The sequence below is a fragment of the Oculina patagonica genome, chromosome 8, assembly GCF_052425735.1.
Source record: "Oculina patagonica isolate OP01 chromosome 8, crgOcupat, whole genome shotgun sequence".
Taxonomy (NCBI): Eukaryota; Metazoa; Cnidaria; class Anthozoa; order Scleractinia; family Oculinidae; genus Oculina; species Oculina patagonica.
Genome location: NC_135765.1, coordinates 17,393,015 through 17,415,035, shown reverse-complemented (window position 1 = coordinate 17,415,035; position 22,021 = coordinate 17,393,015). Strand labels below are relative to the sequence as shown.

At 38.0% G+C, this 22,021-nt stretch overlaps 3 protein-coding genes across 6 annotated transcripts in view; 2 read left to right on the top strand and 1 right to left on the bottom strand.

Moving 5' to 3' along the window:
* LOC144662776 (uncharacterized) overlaps positions 1-22,021 on the top strand; it is a 238,480-nt gene that overhangs the window by 59,712 nt on the left and 156,747 nt on the right.
* LOC144662801 (protein turtle homolog B-like) overlaps positions 1-22,021 on the bottom strand; it is a 41,053-nt gene that overhangs the window by 1,244 nt on the left and 17,788 nt on the right. Inside the window, exons 5-16 of one of the 4 annotated variants that reach the window (XM_078523738.1) lie at positions 21,715-21,969; positions 19,725-20,021; positions 18,095-18,391; positions 17,008-17,037; positions 14,859-14,969; positions 13,582-13,697; positions 11,975-12,030; positions 11,479-11,684; positions 3,105-3,224; positions 1,777-1,807; positions 1,146-1,314; positions 1-480 (exon numbers count right to left, since the gene is read on the bottom strand). The exon at positions 1-480 is cut by the window's left edge and continues 1,244 nt beyond it. In XM_078523738.1, coding sequence (XP_078379864.1) covers positions 478-480; positions 1,146-1,314; positions 1,777-1,807; positions 3,105-3,224; positions 11,479-11,684; positions 11,975-12,030; positions 13,582-13,697; positions 14,859-14,969; positions 17,008-17,037; positions 18,095-18,391; positions 19,725-20,021; positions 21,715-21,969 — 1,691 coding nt within the window. In that variant the 3' untranslated portion in view covers positions 1-477. Of the gene's footprint in view, positions 481-516; positions 606-1,145; positions 1,315-1,358; positions 1,594-1,776; positions 1,808-3,104; positions 3,225-11,478; positions 11,685-11,974; positions 12,031-13,581; positions 13,698-14,858; positions 14,970-17,007; positions 17,038-18,094; positions 18,392-19,724; positions 20,022-21,714; positions 21,970-22,021 lie in introns of those variants that run through there. The other 3 variants (XM_078523737.1, XM_078523740.1, XM_078523739.1) reach the window with 3 other exon arrangements.
* LOC144663152 (uncharacterized) lies at positions 3,357-4,672 on the top strand. The gene has a single exon (XM_078524084.1). It carries the CDS (start codon positions 3,659-3,661, stop codon positions 4,670-4,672), a length of 1,014 nt encoding a protein of 337 aa, XP_078380210.1. The 5' UTR covers positions 3,357-3,658.

Here is a 22,021-nt window from a genome sequence, read left to right as displayed (position 1 = left end):
ACTACCCGAATAACTTTAGAAGTCGGTCGAAACTTCTCCAGCATCTTGAGGCCACTTTACCCGATCCTTTCTAATATCCCCATTGTTAAGAAACAAAGGTACTAACAGCCAAAAACAAAGATCAACAAAAAAATAAAATGACAAGAAGCGAGCCAAAGCCAGCAAACCAGAAATTTCTGCCGCCACTTGTTAAGCAATCAAACAAGCCAGTGAACATTTCATATTTGTCAGTAAATTCATTTTCGGCCATAGCTGTAGTCTTTCATGGAGTTACCCTGCTGCGTTACACTCAATCAAAAAACAGCATTGTCGATCAGTAATCAGAAAGTTATATATATTTTATGGTTACCTATAAGAAAGACATAACTAATGCAAAATAAAAAATTTTGCTTAAAGGAAACATAAACTTTACGCCAGGATTCTACTCAATACGAACACGTACATCAGCCAAATTGCCTCCGGCTTCGTCATTCCTGTTTACTACAAGGTAAAATATAATTGGGTGAGAATTACCTAAAATTTGACCTTCCTTTGACTCCCTCCTCTCCGCCAAGCAGCGTAATAGAGCTATTCAGATACTTGTAACTCCTTTTCTACAACTGCCTCTGTGGGTATAAAGTTTTACCACAAAAGCATCTTACCTTTTTTAACTTTCATTATATATAGATAATAGGCCGATAATAGATAATATCAGAAAGAATCAGCTAGTAATAACATGGCTTAAAAAGCTTAAAAAACTAAAAAGAAGGAACATGGGATACACTGGAGTTTCCTGTTGTTTATTTGCTACATTGCAAAGTCAGCAGCATTGGAGTTTTATGAGGAGTACGAAGTGACGTGAAGCACACAAAATATGTATGGCAGGCTGTACCCTAATCAACCTTTTCTTGGTTGCTTTTGGCTTTCTGTTAATGCGTTTAGAGGTATACGGTCATAGCTGACCATTATCCTCTCAGTTAGTTAGAACAATGACTAAAGTTTTGTCACAAAATAAAGGTTATGCGATGGTTGTGATTACTCTTGAACTTTTACTTTTCAATGCGAGAATACCTCTCAGAAACTGTTAATCAATTGTTTTCTCGTTATAGATATCTTTTTGAATCAGGGCTAAAAAAGCTGTAAACTGAAGTGAGTTTGAACCTCACCTTAGTCACACTGGAGTCGTTGATTGCTATTCCAGGTGTCTGGGCTGGGTTCGAGCTCTTGAATGTCACCACTGGGGTCTGAGATGGATAACTCTGGACATTCACTCTCTCATCCTTATATCCTGTATTCACTTTGGGTTTTATATCCCTCTCACCATCTGCAACATTCCTATCAAAAAGAAAAACACAGAAATATTTCATTATTTACTGAGCCAAGAAAAAGGAGACTGAAACATGGCAAATGAACGTCTTACAGAAAGCTAGGCTTTAAAGAAATAGCGGTAGGGTAAGAAAGCAATTGCCTAAATAACTTGCACATACAGAGCAAAGATCATTTCATTTTACTTATCAACCGTGGCTCATATTTATATCTTTCTTTATCTGATGATCGCCTTGAACGTAAAACTCGAGTAACTTATAATACTTTCCTTCTTATTTGTATTTTGCTCTGCATATTTTTGCATTGAGCACTCCTAGGATAAGTGAAGCAATTTTGTTTCTTGTTTATTCGTTTATATCTTTTATATATCTTTATTACGCCTAAAAGAGCATTGCTTTATGTTTTGCTTTGTGTTTTTTGTATCGTTTTCTTTTTTCTTTATTTTGTGATAAGTTACTCAAAACGTGTTACCCATTTGGCTTAATCCATTGTGCAGATTTATCTGTGAATAAAAGGAAAGGAAACATGAAAAAACAAATTAATCAGTCGTCAAACGGGAACCACACTCACGATTTTCCACGCCCTGACCGACGGTGAACAAAACCACTAAGCTACGATGATGATGATGATGATGATGATGATGATGATGATGATGATAATGATGCACTTAATTACCAATTTTATAGTGAGAATGGAAGGAAAAGATTAATGGTTAACTGTAAACTTAGTAGAAATATTATAAAGTCGTCTATCAGAGACAACCGCTCCGAGGTGACAGTTCAGATTTCTTACAACAAGAACCGTAAACTGAAGTACAACTCTCTAACGTGCTAAGTCTACGTCAAAAACGCTTTCATTTGCCTCTGTTTATGGTCTGTGCTTTCCAAAAATCAGCAAACTTGCCAAAAGAGCGAGTGCCTATTATTATAATTCGGTTCCCAACTATTTTCCCTTGATGGAAGAAATGAAATGATGCAGAATTTTGCAACAGTTCGTACAAACCGGGATGACATGACTCCGTTTTGGGATGTTCGTGCGAAAATCTTCTTACATCGATTTCTATTCTCAAACTTTCACCGCTGTCAGATTATGGGTTACTCATGTCACAAATGAGTTGCCAAGACCACTAGTAATCTGAAAATTCAACTTCATCACTGAATATGGCTGTAATGTCTATTTGTTCAAAAACATTGCAAATAAGACCCTGGAGTGCATTTTTCTTTGTCCCATATTGTTCAAGTGTATCTAAAAACTCAACCCACATATGGCACTGGGAAGGAATCGATCCCGGGCCACATTGGTGGGAGGCGAGCGCCCTAACCACTGCGCCATCCCTACTCCTTCAACTCTCACAATTTAATCCGTTATCATACAATCGGTAATGTATCAAAAACGTCTACATATTTATCCTCGGACGTTTAAGGGGGGATGCCACTCCCCTCCCCCTTGAGGTTTTATCGCAATTTTGAAAAGAGGATGTACTTTAGCCGATCAGTAGCTGTTCGTTTATCCCTTTTTGTTTTTGAAGGTTTCTTATGACGCACTGTGTTGTTTTTTGGGCAAGACACGTTACTCTGTGTAATGCTTCTCTCCCCCGAAGTGTAGAAATGTGTACCAGGGAATTTATTGCTGGGGGAAATCCTGCAATGAAGGTCTGATAGGGCTATTAAGCCCAAACAAAGACTAAGCCTTTTCACTTCGCCTTGACTAGGTGCAAAAAAGGGTAACGTACATATACATCAAAAAATGTATTATCAGTTGTATCAAACTACTATGAGCCAGACGTCATGAAAGCTTACCGTTGGAGGAGCCTTGATGAAAATTCTTCCAGCGTATGCTGTAAGCAATTACTGCTACAATTACAACCAAAACTGCAACACCACCAACCACACCGAGTACTGCAATCATAGCAGGCTTGGCTAGGGGGCAAGAGAAATAAGGACATACGTAAGATTTTAAATATCCCTTTAATGAGAAATAATTCACCGACAAAACCACAACTGTCAATTTATTGTTCACTCACAACAAAACAATATTGGTTCTGTAATATATTTAGACTACTGTTACATAACCGGAAGTTGTGTTAAGCTATTGCACCATATGTACCCAGGATGCTTAGCGAATAAAGTGTTGTGTTGTTCAGCCATATTGAAGCTGTGTTGTTTACTTGTTTGGAAGCTATCTTTATTGATATGCTACATTTTGGCGACGAGGATCTTACACTCTACATGCACTAAGACGCATAAGAAACCCTACGAAGCCTTGATTTTCTCTGTGTGAGGAAAAAGTGTGTTTTTGACAGTAGTCGGCTGGCTAAAGTTTTCGAGTCGTTCAACACGTGCAACCTATCGGAATGGCGGCAAATGTACTATTCGGTCGTGTTGGCGAATTTGTTCAAGAGAGAGAGACTTTTCGCTCATATGTTGAAAGAATGGAGATGTTTTTCCTAGCGAATAACATCCGAGAAGAAACAGGCGAGGGAAACGAGGATGCCAATCTCGCCGTAAGAGAAAGGAAACGTGCTATTTTTCTGAATGAGATTGGACCTGAAGCATATTCTACCCTGAGCAATCTGTTGGTGCCAGCAAAACCAAGAGACACTCCTTTTGCTGATATTGTTAAGGCACTTGAGAAGCATTACAATCCAGCGCCATTAGAGATTGCGGAGAGTTTTCATTTCGGCACACGCCACCAGAAACCAGGTGAGCCCATCAGTGACTTTATTGTGGCATTGAAGAAGCTATCAATTCATTGCAACTATGGAGAGTTTTTAAATCGAGCTCTGAGAGACCGTTTTGTGTGCGGATTGAACAATCCCAAAATCCAGAATAAGCTGTTGAATACCGAAGATCTTACCTTCGAGAAAGCTTGCCAGATAGCAAAGTCAATGGAGATGGCAGAGAAGAATACCCAAGAATTCCGCCCTGTCAGTGCAAGTGTTGACAGCGAAGGCATTGTGAATAAACTGGAAACTGTGAACAAACTGGAGACTGTAAACACTAATGAACCTTCATGTTATCGATGTGGTGGTAAGCATGCTGCACCAAAGTGTAAGTTTAAGTCAGCAACATGCTATAAATGTAGGAAAATCGGTCACATTGCATCGGTGTGCCAAAGTAAAAATGTAGATCAGTCTTGTAAGGGTAAAGGTAATGTTCATACTCTGTTAGAACCACGCAAAGAGTGTGGTGACGATGATGAGTTGGGTATATATTCCTTGTACGCAGTTGGTACAGATAATCCTACCAACAAAGGTTATACTGTAGAAACAACCATTAATGGTTCACCATGTGCAATGGAGGTAGATACTGCTGCCGATTACTCAATAATGAGTAAGAGTATGTATACTGTACAGGCCCGCAAATGATCCCGGCCCGCAAATGATCCCGGGACAGCAAATGATCCCCAAATTGGACCGCAAATGATCCCAGGACCGGAAATGATCCCCAAATTGAACCGTAAATGATCCCTTGACCGGAAACAGTCGCCCGACCGTAAATAATGGATTTGCGTGGACTAAAGAATCTGGACAGGGGATTTAACATTTATTTGAACCAGTTTTTTTCTTTATAATACAGCAATAACAAAAACAATTAACGCCAGAGAATGTTTCGTATTTGAACGATTTTAATTCAAAACTGATATATCGATATAGCTGCTACATATGTACTGATTACTGAACTAAAACGCGACATAAAGTTTAACAATCCAACCAACAGAAATAAGAACTCTCTCTAAAAAAAATATTTATTGCAGCGAAATGCTTTTAGCTGATAGCCATTCATTTACACGCATCACGCAGCGTTTAATTAAAGCGACAATGTCTAGACGAAAAGTCACGGAAAAGTCTAGAAGAAATTTGAGTTTTGTTGCTTACTGCAATCACCTCCGCCTCTTGTTCTTGAGCTACTCTCTTTCGAAATCTGTGGTTTATTTTTTCCTTCAAATGTCTTTATCAGGTCACTGAAATAAATTCTGACACAGGATTTGAGCTACGGTTTCGCGTAACTTTCAGTGCAGGGGCGGAGATGATTGACAGTAAGAAATTTGCACGTGCAAAAGTGACAGCTCTACGTGTGCGGTATGCAAATAAATCTACCCAGAGACGCTGTGATAATACCTCAATCGCTTACTGTAATAACTTAATATTTGCAAGAGCGAATTGTGAAGGAAAATGTGTTTTCAAATAATGGCTTATAAACTACAAGTGTGTCATAACCTCCGAAATTCGCACGTAGAAATTTTGTGCGCTTCCAAGGAAAAGGAAGCTCGTGTTTACCTTGGCAGCATTGTACAGGAAAAAATTCAAAGTGATTAATTAGACAGCAGAGACATCTTCGAAGATTCATGTATATTTTTGCCATGCATTTTCTAAACGAAAAACTTAAATGTTCACATGTTAATTAATTTCGCACGGTATTTTTACCGCTTTTTATCGTTGCGTTTTTGCAACGGCGCTTGTCTTTTATAAATATCACCATCCGTAGACTATTTATAAAGTCCACGCCATTCTGAATATTTTGTTGTATCATTTACACGAATCATTTCCGGTACTGTGATCATTTGCGGTCCAAATTGGGATCATTTGCGGTCCCAGGATCATTTGCGGGCCGGGATCATTTGCGGGCCTGTACAATACTCAGAAATTCAGTAATTACCCACTTTATCCATCAAAAGTTGAATTGAAAACCTATACGGGTGAAACCCTTGCAGTGTGTGGGGAGATGCAATGTGATGTCGTGTACAAGGGCCAAAAGTATACACTGCCCATGGTTGTAGCTAACTATGAGAATAAGCCTACTTTACTGGGTCGAAATTGGCTCAAACATGTGAAGCTTGAGTGGGGTGAAATATTCAGTGTAACAAGTTGTGAATCAACTAGTGCCAAAAGGCAAATTAATGATCTTTTAGCTAAACATAGTGAGTTATTTGAAGAGAGCTATGAGGGTATGAAAGGGTTGGAAGTACACATCACTATGAAAGATGGTGCAAAGCCCATATTTATCAAACCACGAAGGGTCCCCTATGCACTGAAAGAAGAAGTAGAAAAGGAGTTGGATAAACTTGAGAAGCATGGGGTGATAGTAAAAACTGAAAGATCAAACTGGGCAAGCCCAATAGTAGTTGTACCAAAAGCTGACAAGTCAGTGAGAATTTGTGGGGACTACAAAGTAACCATCAACTCAGCTGTAGAAGATGAACAATATCCCCTCCCTACCCAACAAGACTTGTACGCTGCCCTCTCAGGATCCAAAGTTTTCAGCAAACTTGATTTGTCGCATGCATATGCGCAGTTAAGTGTTGATAACGAAAGCCTTGAGTACCTAACTATAAGCACTCACAAAGGACTCTATTCCTACACCAAATTACCCTATGGGGTTAAATCAGCGCCTAAGATTTTCCAAGCTAAAATGGATATGATTTTGCAAGGGGTAGAAAAATGTGTTTGTAAGCAGGATGACATTCTTATTGGTGGTGTCAGTTGGCAAGAAAATATCAAAATCCTAGCTGAGGTCCTGGAAAGGCTGCACAAATATAACATTCATTTGAAATTGCCAAAGTGCGAATTCCTGAAGACAGAAGTTGTCTACTTAGGCCTGAAAATAGATGCTGAAGGCCTACATCCAGTTGAAGAGAAGGTGGATGCTGTAAAGAAAGCACCAGTACCACAGAATGTAAGCGAGCTAAGATCCTTTTTGGGTATGGTCCAATACTACCACCCATTTCTACCTGATTTAGCAACTACACTAGCACCATTACATGAGCTCCTAAAAAAAGGTGTCCAGTGGGTATGGACAAAAGAGTGTCAGCAAGCATACGAAGCTTGTAAACAAAGTCTCACCAGCGATGCACTTTTGGTGCATTATGATGGGAACCGTGAACTAAGACTTGCATGTGATGCGTCCAGTTATGGACTCGGAGCTGTCATCAGCCATGTGATGGACGACGGCCAGGAAAGGCCAATTGCCTATGCGTCTCGGACACTGAGTTCAAGTGAAAAGAACTATGCACAAATTGAGCGCGAAGCGTTGTCAATTGTTTTTGGTGTAAAAAAATTTCATCAGTTCTTATACGGGCGTAAATTTACTTTGATTACTGATCACAAACCATTGTTGGCAATTCTCAGTCCAAAATCTGCTATCCCAACACTAGCGGCAGCACGGATGCAGAGGTGGGCCCTAGTACTCTCAGCATATGACTATGAGATTGAGTACAAAAGATCTGAAGACCACGCTAATTGTGATGCACTTTCAAGGTTACCACATGGGAATTCCACTGTAGGAAGTGAGAGTGCAATTTATAGTGTGAGTGCAATTGATGATGATTTTCCAGTAACGGCAGAGGATATAGGAAAGGCAACACTTGTGGACCCTGTACTGAGTAAAGTACATCAATTTGTGATGTCAGGTTGGCCAGAGAGTTGTCCTGATGAGACCCTGAAACCATATCATAACCGAAGGAATGAGTTGTCCTGTGAACAGGATTGTGTTCTTTGGGGTTCTAGGGTCGTTATTCCACCGATCTTTAGAACCAAGATGTTGGGGCAGCTACACTGGGAGCACCCTGGTATATGTAGTATGAAAGCAATTGCTCGTACGTGTATGTGGTGGCCAAAAATGGATCAGGAAATTGAGGAAGAAGTGAGAGTTTGCACAGTATGCCAAAATGTTAGAAATGCCCCACCTAGTGCACCCCTGATCCCATGGAAGTGGCCAACCAGACCATTCCAGAGGATTCATATTGACTTCTGTCAAAAGGGTAATGATTACTTTCTTGTTGTAATTGATAGCCACTCTAAGTGGATTGAGGTGCAACATATGACCTCTACAACCACTGAACGGACTGTCAATGAACTCCGTCTCATTTTTGCCACTCATGGCCTACCCGAAGAAGTGGTATCTGACAACGGACCACAATTTACATCCACTGAATTTTCTGAGTTCATGCGCAAAAATGGTATCAAGCACACCTTAGTTCCACCCTATCACCCTCAATCCAATGGGGCAGCAGAGAGGTCCGTGAGAGTCGTTAAGGATGCATTGGTCAAACAAGTGCTTGAGGGTAAAAAGGGAATGTCTATGAAACATAGACTTGCAAATTTTCTATTCAGGTACCGCACTACCCCTCATAGTACAACCGGGGTTACCCCTGCTGAGTTGATGGTGAAGCGTCGCCTAAGAACAAGGTTAAGTTTAATTAAGCCTAATCTAGCACAGGTCGTTGAAGATAAACAGGAGAAACAGAAAATGTACAAGGATCTGAAATGTAAGCGGAATAGACCATTCACAAGAAATGACAGGGTGCGCGTACGAAACACAAGGGCTAATTCTAAGACGGATAAGTGGATTCCTGGCACTGTAATTAAAGTTTGTGGACCTAGAACGTATGTAGTTAGGACAGGACACAAAACCAGATATGTCCACACTGATCATATGATAAAGGCACATGATAATGTACCAGATGATGTGAGTGAACCAGAGGTCATGGTGCCTGAGTCAAGTGATCAGATTGCTACTGATGATAGTGTTAGTATTTCCGAGCCAGGTGTAACTTCCTCTGAAACTGAGGATCCTATTGCATCTTCAACAGTTGAAAGTAGCACGCCACTAGTTTTGCGAAGATCTCAGAGGGTTAGAAAACCAGTTATTAAACTTGACTTGTAGCAGTAGATTATGCCTTAAGTAGAAGTACATTGCTAGTTCTTTTTAGGGGGAAGCAGTGTAATATATTTAGACTACTGTTACATAACCGGAAGTTGTGTTAAGCTATTGCACCATATGTACCCAGGATGCTTAGCGAATAAAGTGTTGTGTTGTTCAGCCATATTGAAGCTGTGTTGTTTACTTGTTTGGAAGCTATCTTTATTGATATGCTACAGGTTCGAGACTACGTCGACAGCTTTTTTTATTTTTTATTGATAATCAACACTTTACAAAATAAAAGGATAAGATTTAACCTACACCTATGTGCAATAGATTTTAACTTTACAATTTAGTTTTTCAAGGCTTTTTTTACACCGTATACTAAAGCATACAAATTATAATTACAACAGGAGTAATTACTTTACCATACCTAACTTATTACTTAAAGTTACTTATTCTAGACGTTTTCCTCAAATGCTTTCCATTTTTTGTTGAACACGTTAATCTGATTTGTCTTAAAAGCTATATAATTTTCAGTTTCGTATTTGATTTCTAAAATTTGTTTGAAGTGATCAAAGTTGGATTTAATTACTTTTCGTTTACAGGTCCAAAGATACGTTTTCCTAAAATTATTATATAGTTTACCAAGTCCATTCCCTCCTTCAGAATTTCAGTAATAACATCGCGTAACAAAAGACACCCGCAACTACCAAGCCTGTTCAAAGTATTAACGGTCACCGTATTCCAAAAGGACTTTGAAAAAGTGCATTCAAACAAAAAGTGATTGATAGTTTCTCGACTTACTTGACAAAAAGTACAGTTAGGGTTTGTTACGTAGCCTATTTTAAACAGGCGGTCATTTGAAAAGAGAATAGAATTTACAACCTTGTATTGAAAGGAGCGTACATAGGGTTCGCTTGCTACCCTCAAGGTAGAAGGTATGCCCATGAAATTTGATCTTCTCTCAAATTAAATTCTAGACCGAGTTTATCCCATTTGCTAGGTTTTTCATATTTGAGTTTTATTAAGTGACAATAGTAGTTTCGACATTTATAATTTTCTATATCAATGTTTTCCTTAGAGCTAGGCACATTGCCACGTAGGTTCAGTGGGACAGATTGTCTTAGACCAGTCCAAACTAAAAAGTTTGTATTTGATAAACCTTGTATTTTCATGGTACTGCAAGACTCAGTATTTGTCTTATCAAAAAGCAGGTCCTTTGTGAAAACAACACCATTATTAAAGTACTGCCTATAAAAAATAGTCCTGCCCTCAATCAAAATTTCTTCATTATTCCATAAAATATATTTGAAACCTCTGTCAGGGTCTGCGCGTTCTCTTAATTCAGACCACCATAATAAAAGTTCAAGGTAAAAGGTTGATGAAATATTTAATTGATTCACATCATAATTGCATTGAAAGAAATATAATCCCCTTTGGTTGCTCAAAAGATAATTGAGGTAAAGCTTCCAAAAACCAGAGCACTAGTTTTTATAGTCGATCATTTTAAGACCACCTAAGTTATAAGGTGCGTACGTTGAACGTCGGGTAACTTTATCTTTCCAATTCCACAGGAAGTTAAAAACCAAGGAGTTAAATTCTTTTACTACCGATGACGGAGTGCTTAAAAAAGAGCTTGGAAAGATCATTTTTGGGAGAAGAATTGCTTTAATTATGTTAACTTTGCCATGAATTGAAAGGTTTCTTGACTTCCAAAGATTTATTAACTTTGCAATTTTCTTCAATCTTTGTTTAAAATTTTTCTCAACAAGTAGCTTGACGTCATATGTAATGAAGATACCCAAAAATATAACACATTTTTTCCACGTCGACAGCTTTTTGCAACACCTAAACAACAACAACTCAGTATTCGTTTTTCCATGGAATTAGATAAGGATAACACTATCCCCTTTCTCGACACGTCAGCCGTTACAAGGGATTCAGACAGCCGTCTCACTATCAGTGTCTACAGGTAGCCCATACAGACTGACCAATACCAAGCCTATGATTTACACCATTCTCAGTCAGTGAAGCGCGGTGTTGAATTGTCTATACGACCGAGCCAAACACCTCACAATAAACTCAACTTTGAAGAAAATAAAAGTTTAGCATAGTTATTGCAGCATTTTAGTCGAAACGTCGCGATCAACACCTCAAAGCGATGTCATCGTGAGACAAAGGAATAAACGTTCATATTTTCTATCCTACACCACGATGAACAATAACCACACCTTTAATGAAATTTTTAAATTTCATTAAGTTAAAAAGATATTTTAATATCTTTTTGACAACTTTCTTATGGCTTCTGCTTCTACTGACATGGCCAATTATTTCTTGCAGTTTAATTGGCCAGTTTAAACAAAGGCCAACGGCATAGTTTACGTATTTAAAGAAAACAAAAACTGAGCTCTTTAGAGGCTGAGTGATATGATTTAATGATAAGTGATATCAATAATATGATGGTTTCGTTGTTAACTTTATCCTCACCTTTGAAACGTTTCTTTAAACAAATGATTTGTAACACACATACCCTTCTTACAATCTCCTCCCTCAAAGAATGCTTCACATTCCTCACTTTCGTCTTTAGGTTTAATAAATTCACCAGTTACCACTCGACTGACTGGAACCTCGCCAATTTTATCATCGCTTGCTGCTTTGGATAGCAGTGCTGCTACTTCACTTTCTCCAAGAAATCTACTAAATGTCAGTACCATGTCTGCAACGACGCTTCCCTTCCTATAAGGTAATAACATTAAAAAAATAACAATGTCGCATTAAACAAGGTACGTACAAGGTGCATAAAACTTCCAAAGCATTCTTTTGATTGAGGCCCGGGTGAAGCCATATCACCAAGACTGGTAACGTATCAAATTTTGAACAGTGAAAATTATTTCCTTATCTTTGAAGTACTTTTCTGTTTTCTTTTTGTTTTTAAATTTCTGTCGTTTCACCGCAGCTTTTTCTGGTTGGTTCTTGTCTAAGAACTGAGTACAAGCTTATTGTAGTGTCAAGTTAAAACAAATTACCTCAATCTCGTCACCTTTGCTCTACTGATACCAGAGCCTTTGTATTCCTTCATTACCTGACGTGATTGATAGAATATGTTAATTTTACATGCAAAGTTTAAAAAAAACGCACGTAACATTTCATACTAAACACTGGTCTACAAGGTCATGGAAATACTGAGTGATGAGTATCTTTGTGCGTCCTATCAAGTTAATGAGAAAACCAATTTTAGAACAATTTTGGATGTTTGTCACATGTAAAGCCTAGCAAAAAAGACCTATTTTAGTTTCGGGAGTGGAAGGGGAATAATGAATACTGAATAACGGGCTAAAACAGAAAATGAGTAAGAAATATTTAAGGTTTAATGCTTGGAATAATCAATAAGTCATTTCCAGTAAAGGAATAATGAATAGTGGTTATTCACCGTGCTCAAACATTATCTTCTTATCTGCAGGCCAAAGAGAGGGTGGGAAAACCCAAAACAATTAATTGCATGATGGGCATCTAATATAGTGCAAACTTCTACCAGAATGCCTAAAATAGCGTTTCTGAGATTAAAAAAATGAACATTTTCCGGACCCCCCTACTTTGTCATGTATCAGGCAGCACGAAGTCTATCCCACTAACTATCTGGTTGCAAACAATTAAAGCTGACCCACAGTTATCGACACAGTGACAATCACGTCTCATCAATATACTACAGTATTTTTGTTGTCACTTCAAACTGCAATTTTGTCTGATATTCGAAATTTAGCTTGATACGTTGTCATTTGTTGGAGGGAGGGGGTCATATAAAGAATTAGGATTTACGAAGCGGGGCAGGGTAAAAATATCTGATGACGAGGGAGGGCAAATGCATTTTTCAGGGACTGTCGATCAAATTCCACCCCCATCCCACACAAAATGAACGGTCACTTTAGTTAGGCGATAGGGAATAATGAATAACAAGAAAAGTCTCAAAATGAATAATGAATAAGTCGTGAAAAATGTGAAAGGAATAATGAATAAGTCACTTCTGATAATTCCTCTTCCACCCCCGATTTAGTTCCTGCAAGTCTTCTACAGCTCAACACTTTATACCATTTGTACCCTTTTGGTACGTATAGGCTTTGGTTGCATATCAGGGGAGTTTCGTCGAGCCATGGTTTATATCATGGCGAGACGCGATAAGGCCAAAATACCCACGGGTTTGATATGCTGCCTACGTGTACCAAATTAGTTTGATTCATCATGAACTCTCCTTGCGCCAGTAGACGCATAAGGCCATAATTAGTATGATTAGTTTGTGTCAAACCAAATTGTTTACCGGAGTACCATATCATATGATTAGCCTTTTTGCGATTTATCCAAATATCTGTTCAGTGACTTGATAAAGCATGCAGGATATCAAGACAGTAGACAAGACTACTGATTGGCTAATCGCAAATTTGAGTATGGTAAATGTAGTAGAGTATTCGACCAGTATAAAAATAAAGGTTATAACCAGCTCCTAACGGACGAACTGACAAATTATTTTCGCGTAGCTTGTACCACTTACGCACGACTATCTTTTTGACGTCTCTTCATAACCAAATTCTTGTTATTTTTAATACAAGGTTTTGTCTCCAAATCATAAAAAAACACTTACAGCATCCTCTATTCTCTTGACAATCTTTTTTGTTTCTGCATTCTCCAAGTCACCATACTCTTTTTTATACTCCATGTTGAATTCAATTCCGATATCAAAAGTCTTTCTTAAAACGTCTGTTTGTAGGAACAAAAGAAAAACACCATCAATATTAATACATGCAACGCAGATGAACCAAGTAAGTACCGGCAAACGTAGTTCAAAAAATGTTTGTACATTTACCCATGTTTGTATACATGTAATTTCAAACCAAAATAATAAGCAATAGTCATCTTTAAAAAAAATGACATGTTCCGCAATGAAATAAGAAGACTAAAGAGTCATCTTTGAATATGGTAGTTAATATTTGGTTATCATTCATTTCTGACATCATGTTGGAGAATTTTACGAATATATACTTGTCCTGTTAACCCTTAACCTCTTACATTAAGGTGTTTTTCTGATTTATCTAGTCTAAATTAAGCAAAGTGCTATGTTGTATTGATAAACAAACAATCGAGTAATTAAAGCTTTTCGTGTTTGATATGATCATCAAAGCTGAGATGACAGCCATCGCCATGGGACCGTTTATACACAAATGTACGTCTCAATAGCGACTTTGGCGTTGTGTGCAATTACAGTGAAGTTCTGATTTCTCGAGCTTCCGTGGGACACGAAAATGTGTTCAAGATATTGGGAGGTTCCAGAAATTGGCAGTCCAATGTATGTCTGTTGCTTGTATCCTTGCTTACATGTAACTCTCTCTAAAATAATCGTCTTGGTAAGGACAACAAAGTTCATACAAAACCAAATAACTGAGTTATGAACTTAACAATTGTAGACCATGATACGTATCTTTTGATTTGCTGTATTAATAACAATATTATTTATATCGTAAAAAATGTTGTTAATCATCGTGGTAGGGTACAATAATAATAAAGTATTGTATCGTTTGTCTCAAGACGTAGTGTCACTTGTGATGTAGAACGCGACGTTTCGACTGCACACTGCTAGTCTTCATCAGGCGATAAGGTCGACTGGTCGGGTGTAACCTTATAAAGCACGATGCTGTGCTGTGATTGGTTGGTTTTCAACAGCTGTGATTGGTGCATTTCGATCCTTGCTGTTCCGGTGTGCTGTTGTTCCCTCAGGGTCTTTTCACCTCAGTGTCGGTGGCTAGTGGTGTTTCGCGTCTCGGTAAATATCCACCAGTAGCCACCTCCACCTAATAATAATTGTTAATGGCTGTCTATTCATACATTACTCATTGTACTAAAAGAACAAAAATAGACGTATACCAATTTCTTCACAGTATCTTCCTTTCTTTCCCTGTTTGCAAACACAGACAAAAGTTTCTCCCACTTGACGACAAGATTGCTTTCCTTCACACTTTTTCTCACACTTTTCACCTGTTCAAAATAAAGGCACATTTGAATACATTGAAGAAATACATATACATATATTCAAAAACGTTGAAGAAAGGCAGTAACATATTAAGCACATTAAAATTATATATATTTTTATGTATCCTGTTCCTCCTAGATAAAATGCCATGCATATAAACAAGTATGTATGTGTTGCTTTGGCAAAGCTCTGTTTGCTGGGATAATAAACGACAAGACTACCATTTGGCAGATTTTGGCCACGGGTGTGGCCGTTTATTTTTTTATTTCAAGGATAGAAAGCTTAAAATATGGAAACCTTAAAGTATTATCCCAGCAAAGGTGAGGGAGAACCCGCCAACCCAAACCAACAACGACAGAACGGAGGGAGCGGTGGGAGGGGAAAATTGTCTTCATTCGTTGACCGCCATGAGCGAAAGGGCGATGTAACCTAAGAGCCCGCGAAAATGTAACCGGAAGTGGTAGTTGGAGGGATTTCACCGGAAGCTGTTGAAGACTTATGTAACAAGCTACATAAAACCTTTTTTTTTTTGCAAAATAAATATCCTTTATAATTATTTACATCTTTTCAATCAAGTTGAAAAGATATTTATAATTATTTATACATTGTAATGCATTCAAGAATTACATCTAAATATTTATAACCTATAAAATGTTTTTGCACAGGTCAATAATTACTCCCATTTTTTCAAAATTGCCGTTTTAAGTTCGAATATTCATGTTCATTCCAAGTTTTTAAAAAGTTCAACTTCACAGTTCAGAACTTGACGTAAGGAACACCTATGTAATTACTTAAACATGTCACATATTTGCTTCAGAGCTTCCAAAAAATAATTAAGGCCTTGTATGAAAATACAGTCAACTCTCTCTTAACGGATACCTCTATAAGACGAACACCTCCATAAGATGGACACCTGGTTATGGTCCCTGCCGTTTTTCAGTAATTTTACTGTAAGAAAACTCTCTGTAAGACGGACACCTCTCTAAGACGGACAACGGACACTTTAAAACCGCCAACGGACAGGCACTAAAAGTTGTTTTTTCGTGAATAATACTTCAAAACTTGTTATCGACATGGCAGGTCAGCGCCTTTAGAATACCAAATTTACCAAAAACAATCCGCTAAAATGCATTACTTCTCTGCTTAAACTTGTAGATTTAGTTTTTTTACTTACAGTATCACCGTTTGTTATTAACAAACAAGTCGAATCTCTGATTATTATTTTTGTTCCACTTTATAGGTTTTGCAAACGTAAGCGACTAAAACAGACGTGTATTCGTTGTGCATAGCTGTTTAGCTTTATCGTCTCAAAATTTCTGATGTCATGTTACCTCGACTCTCTATAAGGCGGACACCTCTATAAGACGGACAGTTAGGGCCGGTCCCGACGGTGTCCGTCTTAGAGAGAGTTGACTGTAAAGAAGGCCAATAAACTAAATCCCGATGCCCTGTTAGGGAGAGGTCTAAATAATCCAAAATCCTGGGTAAATTGAATTTGGAATCAAAAGTATCAGAAGTATAATTATCGCTTGAAGCAGATCCAGCCTCTTCATTTGATAGAAATATTGACAGGAACATTTGTACATGTACAAATCTTCCTGCCTTTACTAATTCTATCCTGTTGTGTAAGACTAAATTACTGCTAACTTGTTGAGAAGTATACCTTTTGCAAAATTCATATAAAAAAAATTTGCAAAATTGCTTATCAGCTTTTGGTAAATGACAAATACAAGCCACAGAGAGGAATAAGGTAACTTTTCCAAGCAAATAGACCTTGTTAAGTGTAATTTTCATCAGTAGCTAGTAAATAGCTGGATTGATAACGTGGGCCAGATGCAACCTTTGTTGCATGTTTTATGCAGAGTCTGGAACACCTACACTTTCAAAGATCGAGTGACTCTATGTACAGAATTATCTGCAACATGACATGAAGTTACAGTATCGGCCAGTGAACAAGATGTATTCAATTTTCTCTGATATATTTTGTTAATTAAAAACTAAAAAGGGAGATAATATAAAACCGAGTCTGTAGATTAAACGTACCGGTTCCTCTGTCAGGATGTACTGAAGACTCTGAAAGTGAAGCAACAAAAAGAGAATAAAAGCATTCTCATTTCTTAAAACAGAACATTCGAAAGTTTCTTTCTTTTATAGTGGAACACATGGATAACAAATTACGTAATACAAAAAAGTGTCTGTATTATTGACCATAACTCGCCTGTATTAGAATGTGGAAAACTTTCATTTTTTAACAATGTTCAATGCTATTAAACTATTCATATACTAGTAATACGTGACTTCCAGGGCCTCACGAAGCTCTGGGTTGGGGAGGGAGGGGGGGAGGTGTTATAGATAAGGAGTGGATTATTAACGGGCATGACCGCGACCCCCTCGTTCCCAGGGTCTACTCCGCTTTGAAGATGGCGGCTCTTTCTGGTTCGTAAAGAGGTATAAAGCGTTGGGAGGCGCAGGCTGTTTTCAAAATCATCGACAAATTATTGGATAGTCGCATTTTGGACATGTATTTGAGGGCATTAAAAAAAGAACGAACGGCAGGAGGATTCGAATCCTCCGCCCGCGCGCCCCTGATGGCGATGAAAGGTTTATAGCCTGAATAGGCGTTGAGGGAGTATAAAAATGAAAGGCTCAGGATTCACCAAAAAATATAATAATAATAATAATAATAAAAAAAACCCTAGCCGGATTCGAACCCCCGCCCTCAGTCCCAAAGATCTGATTTCAAGTTCGACGCCTCACACCATTAGGCCACCAGCGCGCGGCCGTGTGACGTCATTTCCGCCACACACCAAGCTCACAAATATATATGACCGTAAACTCCACACGAGATTTCATCCCGCCTGAGCCCTTTGAGGGACAAAATTATACACGGAATAAACACGACAAATGAGCCTAAACAGTGCGCATGTAATCAGTGTCAGAATGCAAGGTTAATTGAATGTATGAGAGCGCATCACTTGGGTCGTGTCATTGTTGTGCACCATATTAAGTAGCCTTATGTACATGAAAGAGAAAGTTCATACAAGCTTTTCGTCAGGGTACCAAACTGTTCATAATAAGCGAGTCTCCATACATATTAAGTAGGTGTCTGTAAAGCTATGTCCCATGGTACCTGGTGTCTTGACTTGTTTCAAGGCCGATGCTTGACTTTTGCTAGCTTGATTAGAAGCTTGAACAGTAAATCCATATGTCTTGTTAGGGAGCAATCCTTGCATAGTGTGCATGTTATTGTCAGGGTGACCAACATACACAGAAATTTTACCACTTCCTTTTAAACGATAATGGACTGTAAACGCTTGGTCATATCCACCACTGTAACCAGGAGTCCAGCTGACATTAACACTCACAGTTTTAGCACCCTCTACTTTAAATGCCACCAGTTTGACATCAATTGGTGCATCTGGTAACCCTTTTAATAAAATAATCGAGCATTAGTCTTTATAGTTCTATGTCAAACACCTTTTCCTTTCAAAATTTAAGTGACACACATTATTTTGAGTCGTACAAATGACCTTATAGAATGCCTTCTGAAAATAAGGAATGCAATGCACGGGAAGGAAGGTTAAGTGAATACCTTCTTAATGATGTGTAACTCTAATCCTATGTAAACTCTTAACACTATCAAGAACATAACTTTAAAAAGTCAAAAGAGATATTAACTTCAATGGAAACCTAAAAGTAGTAATCCAGTCTTAATTATAAACAATTATTGGATGAGGTTTTAGTGATATCCGGAATAATCAAGGTCGCTTACCGAGACCTTGATTATTCCGAATATCACACAAACCGAATCTAATAATTGTTTTATTATACATTGTTTTTCTGGAAAAGGAAGTAATGACAAACGATTTCAACCTGTTTCAAAACTTGTGCTAATTCCGGCTGGTCGTCCTACTAAATCGTGGAATAGTTCCTTCCCAATTTTTGTTAGTCATTTTGTGTTTGCCGAGACTTTATTGTCTAGCAATTTTTGAACTTTGGTCAAACTATTTCTCGTTTGAAGAAGTGAATCGACGAACTATGAATTTCCTTCGCCGCCAGATGCCTGACACATTGCTCTTGGAAATCATGCATTGCGCGCACAACCTACAGATTATTGAATAATCTGATAGCAGATTATTCACTAATCTGTAGGTTGCGCGGGGTTGCGCGGATTCCCAGAATAAGCTGTAGGCTCTTAGCCAATGAGAAGACAGCTAGTGACTACAATGTATAATAATTACCAATACTACACCAGTGCAATAAAGCTATTACAGGGGATTTAACATGAATAGTTTATGCACAATGTTTTGATCTCAAACTGAAAAAGTTGGTCAGACTTCTGACCTTGTGTCTTCGAAAATCACTAAACACTTCATACAATTGTCACGGAACAGCATGAATACATTTCATGCAGGCGGTCAATATATGGCGGGTGGACATCAGTTTAACATCTGTGCTCGTAAGGTATGATGGGAGCACAGAACTGGTCTGTCAATCCCCAATTCTATCTATGAGGCAAGCCTCATGGCAGAAGTATTCGTACCAAAAACATGTCCTAGTCTTGGCAATGGTAAACAAAGCTAACATGATTCCCAGCAGTCATCTTTCATAGAGGAGTTGGGGATTGATTATTCAAAATCAATAATATTATTTCCAGTTACTGTAGCCTTCAATATATGATTAACTGATTAAATGACAGTGGCAGGCATTGTTAAAACTAAGCAGCAGCAACCTAAACCAATGGTGGTATTGTCACTAACCTCGTTCTCTAATAGTATATTCCTGATTATCTCTCCCCAGAAGGTTCACAGCAACACAGTAGAACTTCTCACCAGCTGCACTGACAGTGACTTTCATAACACTGGTGTCCTTTCCTACACTGATGCCATTAACATTGTCATCGTTTATTGAGCTCAGATCTTTTCCATTAAGTTGTCTTTTCCATGACAGAGAAGGTGATGGCTTGCCACTGGCAATGCAAGGTAAATAAACTTTCTCACCTTCTGCACCAGGAATTTGAGTTTTTATAGGAGTTGACGTCACAATGGTTGGTCGTGCTGCAACAAATTATGATTCAGTTTATTTTTAACAAGATTGTTAAGCAAGTTAATTATAAACAGCTAATCAATTATAGTAAGTAATGACAGTTTTTGTCGTCAAACGCAGTTGAAGAGGCAGCTGAAAATCATTAAATCAGTCACAGCTGCACAGTTTTTAGTTGACTATAGTTGTGATTAGCCAGTTCCCACTGGCTAATCACAAAGGACACAGACAATACAGTGAACCAATCAAAACTCAAAGCAAATACATGTTGCCGGCACGAAGCGTGGGATAACGACTCATGATAATAACTTGGTTTTGGTTTTATTTCTGACTGGATGAAAAAGTGGTGCATGTTTTTTATGACCAATCACCATGTGTTAAGCTACACAAAACCAAAGCAAATGCAAATTACTTTTGATACTCAATTAAAACAGCTCAAGTTACACATACGACCCAGAGTAGCTAATATCCCATCATTAGATGTTTATAACTTTACATGCATTTTTAATAATTACTTCTTAGTTTGTGCATATGTTGTTGCTCAACTTTACCCTTGGTAAAATTTGGCATTTTCTTGTTTTCTGGTGTATGGGAGTATTTGGTATGGGATATACTAAATTGTGCCAAGGGTAAGATTGAACCACAACACACACACATACAAATGTACTTATTGTCACCTAGTATGGCACTTTTGCAGGGCTAGCGATGTACGCAAACTTGAACGACTACAGGAAAGGGGCTTGAGGGCCGTTTACAAGAACAAGCATGCTAGTTATACTGAGCTACTGGAGAGAGCCAAGTTGCCAATGCTAGCGAACAGGCGTTTACAGGACATATGTATTCTCATGTATAAAGTTAAACATAGATTATGTCCTAATAGCATCTGTAACATTTTTAACGAGCATAATTCCACGTATAACCTGAGACAATCAGATTTTTCTACTCCTAGATACAACACTGTTACTTATGGAAAGCACTGACACAATCAGATTTTTCTACTCCTAGATACAACACTGTTACTTATGGAAAGCACTCTTTGCGTTATGTAGGACCCAAACTATGGGGCGAACTTTCTACGGCTGACAGTTCAGCCAAGATACTGCAGGCTTTTACAAACCGTATTCGCAAAAGGGATATAACTCGCTTAATGGACAACGGCTGTAAGGGATGCATCCTATGCTGCACATAGTGCCTCTCAAGTCAAGTCATTATTATTATTATTATTATTTTCTTTTCTTTTTAACAATTAAGATTTAAACATTTTTCTATATCATAGATTATAATAACATTTTTATATGACTTATATATATTTTTATTGTATTTATATTTAGTACTAGTGTAGCTTTTAGTTTTTTAGCAGTGTCCCCTAATTAGTATGGTATTATTTTCCAGGCTATAAGGTTTTTGACACTTAAATAAAGTTTCTTATCTTTATCTTATCTTACACTGTACATAAACAATATGGTAACCCATGTACATACACACATAAGATAAGATGTGTAAGATAGTTTTTGCCGCAAAAATGTCTGGTGTACGTGATACTCCAGAGTCCACAGCCTGTCTAACTGAGACACATGAACACGTATAATATGTGCATGCCGTGAAGGTTCAGTTGTACCTTACTTTGTTAATAATATTCCCAATGAGTAGAAAGCAATAATATGCAAAATATGTGTTGTATTGTTGAAACATCAACTGCATACTTACTTTGAACACTTAGAGTGATTTCTCTTGAATCCTGCCCAAGGTCATTTTTTGCAGTACAAGTGTATGTACCATCATCACTGCCACTAGTATGGACTATTGAAAACTCTTCTCCAGATGCAAGCTGCGTATTACTGCCTGACTTTCTCCAGATAATTTCTGGTGTTGGCACACCATTTGCACGGCATACCATGGTAACATTGTTTGTTTCATTGACTGTGTATCTGCTTTGAGGAAAGTAAGTAATTGCAGGTGGATCTATCAGAAAGAAATGAGACATAGCAGTCATTGGCAATCTTAATACAAACCA